General features: G+C 42.9%; 2 protein-coding genes across 2 annotated transcripts in view; one reads left to right on the plus strand and one right to left on the minus strand.

Moving 5' to 3' along the window:
• The window catches only part of LOC147030395 (zinc finger E-box-binding homeobox 2-like), a 276,269-nt gene that overhangs the window by 90,604 nt on the left and 178,165 nt on the right, over window positions 1–7,500 (plus strand). The window lies entirely within an intron of this gene.
• Window positions 3,410–7,500, minus strand: part of LOC147030396 (uncharacterized) — a 23,043-nt gene continuing 18,952 nt past the window's right edge. The window contains exons 2-4 of the mRNA XM_085872039.1: window positions 7,241–7,500; window positions 4,828–4,865; window positions 3,410–4,582 (exon numbers count right to left, since the gene is read on the minus strand). The exon at window positions 7,241–7,500 is cut by the window's right edge and continues 5 nt beyond it. Coding sequence (XP_085728165.1) covers window positions 4,296–4,582; window positions 4,828–4,865; window positions 7,241–7,500 — 585 coding nt within the window. The 3' untranslated portion in view covers window positions 3,410–4,295. The remainder of the gene's footprint in view (window positions 4,583–4,827; window positions 4,866–7,240) is intronic.

Here is a 7,500-nt window from a genome sequence, read left to right on the forward strand (position 1 = left end):
AGACGATAAGATTGGTGTGGGGCTGCTGGCATTATTGTTGGTGGACGTTAAAGATCCCACAGTGTCATTCGCAAAGAGAAGGTGAGTTATCGCCATCACCCTGAACAAATTATAAATTCCTGCCCTCACTACCTCCAGTCGAATGCCAAGCCTTGTCAACCAGTTCACGAAAGATTTCAGACAAAAACTTTCCCAAGAAGGTGGGATTCATTGGGGCCGTTATAGTCGTCCCACGAAAAGCAAACGACGCTGGATTGACTGACCATTCACCTTGCTAGTAGTTCCAATGAAGTCTGGTGTTGGCTTAACGGTTAGGGTGGCTGACTTGGGATCCTTGGGTCCTGAGTTCGAGCCCCGTTGGCTGCTGAATTAATACCAGGTGGGGTTGACTCAGCCTGTCATCCTTCCAAGGTCAGCAAAATGAGTTCCAGTGTACTGGTAATAGGGACACTGCATAAGCAGCATAGCTGCGTCCCTAACCAATGATGCAACCAGCCGTCATAAGGCTGCACTCAAAAGAGAGAGAGAGTAGTTCCAACAATTGCCACATTCAGTTGAGTGTCATTGGCTCTACTAGTGGTAGTAATAGTACTAGTAGTTGTAGTCTGTGCTTTTGTTAGATTGGTCTCTAAAGTCGTAGTAGTAGTCTCCCAGAGCCTGCTCTGGAGTATATAAAGTTTAAAACTGCCCAAACACCAAAAAGTACATGAGGCTTTGTAAGTATGCTTGCTAACCTACTTTGAGTTGAACAAGATGGGAGATTATTGTATTTTATGAGTGATTTGGCAAGAACACAGTAAGCAGTGACGTACTTTACCCACCCCATTCTTCAAGGTTCTCCTGGACATCATTGATAATGATGGTTCCAAGTATACTGATACACAGAAAGGTTTATTCCTCAAAGGTTTAAAATAAAGGAATTTACCCTCAAGTACCTTCTTTGGTTCCGAAAGCTCGACCTGGCTTTTTGATGGCATTAGTTTTGATTTCAAAACAAAAACTACCACTCCAACTTCAAAACCATTCCAAAACACCTGATTATAATACTACAGTTGACAGGATAGAGTAGAAAAGCTTGGAGAAAAAATGCAAATGAAACGTGGAATAACATCTAACTATTGGATTTGATATACATACCATACTCGTGACACAGAGCGTAGGTGCTGCCCAAGCAGTTACTTGGCAAGGGTAAAACTGGGTGGTTTGCCATTGCCTCCTCAATACTGTTTGTCTGTGTTCTGTCGTTTTAAATGCTGAGCAACGAGCAAGGAAGCAGCACATCCCATTTTTAAAGTGTTCGTTTTGACTCCGCCAGGATTTAGAAACACCGACCTGTTTAGAAACACCAACCTCCCAGTCTCAGAGCGGACTCTCTAACCATTATTCCACTGAGTCTGGTCGTCTAACTAGAGGGATTCGTAAATGATATGGAACACCTGGACACGTCCGGGAGTTGAATATCAAGGTACGCACCACATACGGACTCCACAGTGAGTTATGATCTTCATCATCCCACGGTGAGCTGTGGGCCCCATCATCCCAAGTAAGTACTCTACAGTTTATGAAATTGCCTGATTTCCCACCACCATTTATGTTGCATATAATAAATAAATGGGCCATTCGGTCAACCAGACCATTGCTGGTGTGGAAGGTCACCTCATCATTGGATGGTAGGATGTTTTCATCCCAATCAACATTCTCAAACACTACTACCGCTGGGAAGGAAATGGCAAACCACCCATTGCATTCCTTGCCATCATGTGACTGCTTCAGCAGCACCAATTACGCCCTGGAGAGGATGTGGATGAAAATGAATCAATCAATTATGAAACTTAGACAAACCAAATGGCCGTTTGAACCAGTGCCCCTGTGGGGCATACATATCTATATATTTTTGGGATACAAAGTCGAAGCTTTTGGAAGAGCGAGAACACAAGAAAGGATTAGGATACAACAGAACAAAAGGAACATCAGAAAGAGAGGGGGAAACGCCAACAGCAGGGACGAGGGACAAAATAGATGGAGACAGACAACAGGGATGTGGGTAAGAATGAGGGGTATGGGAGGATGCATGAGGTGGACAAGATGGATAAAGAAGTAAAATCTCAGGAAAGAAAAACTGGGGGAAAAAAACAATTGGGAGGATGGGTTCAACAGTGGTCGAAAAGATCATGATCTTTATCGGGGGTAACTTGTCTGTTCACCACCATCTAAGATGAGATGGTGGTAAACGGTTGCCCTTTTTCACTTCATCAAATGACTTTTCATGCACTTGTATATGCATTAGTATCCACATCCTATATTTCTTTGACGTGGTCCTTTGGTTTCCTTTGGTTGTTGACCGGTTTCCTTGTGACATAATCCATGACCATCATCTCACCGTTCATATACAGGGTGCTTCAAAAAAAAGTTAACACTTTTATGGGACTATAGTTGCACTTATATGGGATAGATGGTAAATGTCGAGGGTGGATCACAGTTGAAATTAAATGCTCTCTGGATTTTTTGCGAACCACCCTGGGTGACTGAAAGACTTCCATGCAAACAGCAACCTTTCTTCTTTGCTCCAAAATCAATGTCGTTGGTATTTCAGTCAACTGCAAGGAAAGAAAAACAATTCTCAGAAGTGTTAACATTTTTTTTGAAGCACCCTGTATTTCATTGAGTATATGTCAGTTTACATTTCAGGTTTATTTTATGTCACTCAGCATATCATTTAACTTTTTCGGCAGTAAATCAATTGTGTGCCATTATGACGTCAGAATTGACTTTAGGGCTGTATTGATAGTTTGCAAGCTCTTGAAGATGCATTGTTAGATTGAACGAACAGCATGCACTAGGAAAGTGACGGTCTAAAGATGTTCACTGTGTTCATACATTCATCAAAGCTTATCTTGGAGGGGAAACGAAAATTATCCAAAGCCAGGGCCGTCTTGGATAAACAACGAGATATTTATTGCGAAAAAATACGCAAACCATCCCAGCATAATTGATTGATCTATCTATCTATATATATATATATATATATATATATATATATATATATATATATATATATATATATATATATATATATATATATATGTATATCTCTATCTCTATCTCTATCTCTATCTCTATCTCTATCTCTATCTCTATCTCTATCTCTATCTCTCTCTCTCTCTCTCTCTCTCTCTCTCTCTCTCTCTCTCTCTCTCTCTCTCTCTCTCTCTCTCTCTCTCTCTCTCTCTCTCTCTCTCTCTATATATATATATATATATATATATATATATCTCTCTTTGAACCAAACACCTCATGAAGGTGGCTACTTTGTCTGACCAAAGTCTTGGTGAGGATAGGAATTGTGAATTTGTTCAGGGTGCTGCCACACAATGACTTACTCTTATGAAAGAAACTGTGAGATATTTAACATCCACCACCGACGACTATAGCAAAAGGGTCCCCCGGTTGAGATCCCATCTGAGTGACAGCACACTTTGTGATGCGACGTCCTGCTAGTGCAACCCCAAAGGTAGCAGCTTATATTGTCGTGGCAGGAATCGGACCCAGACTTGACAGCTCAAGAGCAAGTTCACCATATCTCTGAACTATGCTGCTGTAGACCTAATGATGAAAGTATAATGGTAGGCTGTAATGGAGGCACACCATAATTTCACTTTTGTATCTATCTCTGTCCTCTCAAACTTGAGCTTCGTCCTCTTATCGTTCAGACCTTCCCTGCAGATCGCGTCTGTTTCCTGTCAACCATGCCCGCATTAGCATGTAGAAGGTCTGTTATTGTCTGTGTCAGCGCTAATTGCAAGGTTTTTGCTGTCTCTTCACCTATCTCTCTGGCCGTGCCACCCACGGCTGACCTTGTTTTACTATCCACTCTTCCCCAAAAGGCGTTGTTTGTTGTAAGCGTGAGAAACAAAAGGCCATTTATTTTCCGTCACCCGTGCACGACTTGTCCTGTGCACGTGCGCCGTGCCTGCTACGGTACCCTAACCGCGGGTTGTCACGTCGGTTTGGAAGTTTTGCAAGAATGGGGTTTCTGGTTGTGTTGAAAATTCAGCGGAACGCCCACCTGGATAGATTTTATTTTTAAAACCTTTTTAAAGTAGAAATCATCTGAAAATGCGAAGTCCCTCCGCTTTGTATTCGGACTTCTCCCTAATGTTAAATAGTACCCTTTGGCCTTTTGGCCAAATTATTTAAGTCTTCTCCATACTCTCATAAAAAAGCTTTGTTGAAACTTTGATAAAAGCTCAAATGATAATTAAAATTTCAGGTCAATTGGATGAAAATTGACGATTTCATGTGATTCTGACCATTGACCTCTTGACGAAGTTATTAATTTTTCTTCGCCATGTTCTCATCATAAAGCTTTGTTGAAAATTTGATGACAAAAGCTCAAATGGTAAAAAAAAAGTTATGGCCCGGACACACACACACACACACACACACACACACACACACACACACACACACACACACACACACACACACACACACACACACACACACACACACACACACACACACACACACACACACACACACACACACACACAAACAAACAGACACATGCTTCGGCTTGTACCTGAGGGTGAACCACATGTACTTGTGCATGCTATCAAAGTCATGCATTGCAGGTGTAAATATATCGTTGCGGCTCTGCGAAGCCAGGGCACACAACATATAGTGGTCCCGAGACAGTTATTTCATAAGTATTCATTTTAAATAGCACTTCCCTGATGTCTCGTGGGTTTATGGGACAGAATGCATTGCGTGGGCTTTAGGCAGGTCTTTATTCCCATCCTTGATCGATCTTATTTACTTTGTCACACACACACAACCTCTCTATCACGCAAGCATGCAGTGCACTACAACAGGCAGCTCATTTGCATACGCACACGCTTTCACATTAAAACCTCGTGCCATTACCCAACGGACACTTCACTTCAACTTTCTCCAGACTCAGACTGCAATGCTACAACCTTCATATGACCACCACAACACCTTTATGAAAATCATCACATTATCAGACCCCAACTCAAGCTCACCTACACTTGCCATTAACAGCGACAATGAATGACCACCACAAACCACCATGCTGAAAGCTCACCACTACGCTCACCGCTACACCATCACTGCCGATGCTCAACCACAATCACGCCACTGATGTTCACTACCTCCTTCTGGACCTGCAGGAGACAGGGGGAGTGCCTGTATTATTGTAGATGCTCGGGTTGGGATGTTCTCGCGTCTATCTCAGCGCAACGAGGGTGTGCTAGCCACAATTCAACATCATATAGATAGCCCGAGCATTCTGCTCAATTGCAGCCCTCATTGGGTGTTCGGCACGTGTTCGTGCGCAGAGAACACCACCAAATACCCTGGCGCTATGTTAACCTCGGAGCTCCATCGCATGGCAGAGTTTTGGGTGAATGAGGGCATTTCCACTGTCAAAGCCTTGCATGGGCAGAGATATCACTGAGGTGACGGTGCATTAACGAATGAGTGTGCTTGAGAATACCCATCACTTCACCTGTTCTGCTCTTGAGCATCACCCCCCACTGGGGAATTATAAAAGTGTTTGGTCTTCTGGCTAGTCTCGCTTCTTGTTCTTGGGGTCACAGAATGCAACGGAGCAAGCAGGACGAGCAGAACAGAGCCAATGGAGTGCGGAACAAGCAGTATTAATCCATTAGCAATTACACATACAGACTTACACTCATGTTAAAGCTATCCTATTACACATTCTTTGCTTTATTTCCAAAACCCCCCCTTACCCACATCTTTACATTTTCCTCTTCGCACATTACTGAACCTCTCCACACTGCACCGCACCTTATTGCACCTCCTCCAACACACACCATAGACACTGTCAGCTTTCTTCTCCCTCCTCCCCCTCCTAAGCGACTGGGAAGCGTGAACCCATCAGCCGCGTCAATTATTGGAGAGGTCACACACACCTCGTACTGTCCCCATCTTTCTTTCCTTGGGTATGATTCGAATGGTGCCAGTCTTAGAGTAAGTTAAGATTGTATAAGCATAGTATTGGGATAACGCTGCCCTATGTATCTTGTTCTTTTGTAAATATTTGCACTTCTCTTGCTTCACCTGTTGTGATAAACTTTATTGTATAAATGTACCCAGTTTGTCGTTTCTTTCCCCCATTGGTCAAGCATAGTCCGCAAGTAGTGCGAGCAGCGAAGTTTTACCCCACAGATTGGCTCTTGTTAGCCTGTATGTACTTGGCAGCTCTGCTCGGCTGCACCTGATATGGCAAGTTCCACACAAGTATGCATTGAGGGCATGAGACCCCTTGGTGCGTCCGTCCAAGTAGTGAAGTAGTGAAACCCTCCAGGATTGACAGCACCAATTGGCATTCATGGTTGCTTAACAACCCACCATAGTGCAGAGTTATCTGTGCTCAGTGGCCTCAGGACTGGGTGTTCAGGAGGTCTTCCATAGTGTGTTTGTTGTGTTTGGAAAGGCCTGCAAAAGTTGCAGGTGTCATAGGTGGCATCCCCGATGCAACAGAACAAAACAAACACCTGGTTCTTCTTCTTCATCAAGATCTGTCATGCTTCTTCAGGAATATTTTTTTGTTCCTTTATACTGTTGCTTTTGTACTGTTACATCCTCATAGAATGTGTTTAAAAATTGAAAGTACTGAAAAACTTATGAAAACCGAACGAGTTCAATTGGGGAGTGGTTCACTTTATCTACGGGAATGTGGAAATACAGGAAAAAGGGAGAGAAAGGGTGTCTAGAAGGTACGCGCAGCGAAATTGCAGACGATGAACACACGGACGGCGAGGTTTTAGGTTTTACTGTACAGTAAAACTTTGGAGTTTTTCTTTGACCTTACCCTGTCACCTCCAATATGGACTGTAAATCCACGTGGGTTGCACGTGGGTGGGTCATATACCGAGTCACTTGTCAAATCTGTACAAAATAATGCATTGGAAAAACTGAGAACACACTCTATACACACTTTAATAACACACGGTCAGAGTTATGTCTTTCGTCCATCCATTGGAGATCGGGGAGGCGTTCATCCTAATCCACACAATATGATTTTTATCTCCGCCCAATCGCACATGCCTTCTGATTTATTGGTTTGTAATAACAGGAACGATTATCTGAATGGCAGATAGGCTTTTGTTCATTGCAGGTTATGCGGCTTTACTGGGTGAGATGCAATTCACAGCTGATGCTCACCATTAATGCCAAGAGGTACTATTGGAACACACACACACACACACACACACACACACACACACACACACACACACACACACACACACACACACACACACACACACACACACACACACACACACACACACACACACACACACACACACACACACACAGTCTGTGTTTTTCATATATATATATATATATATATATATATATATATATATATATACATATACATATACATATACATATACATATATAGCCTGGTGTTGGCGCAGTGGTTTGGGCAGCGGCTTGGGATCCAAA

This window comes from Eptatretus burgeri, chromosome 3 (genome assembly GCF_056783735.1).
Source record: "Eptatretus burgeri isolate ZD-2024b chromosome 3, Ebu_testis_v1, whole genome shotgun sequence".
Taxonomy (NCBI): domain Eukaryota; kingdom Metazoa; phylum Chordata; class Myxini; order Myxiniformes; family Myxinidae; genus Eptatretus; species Eptatretus burgeri.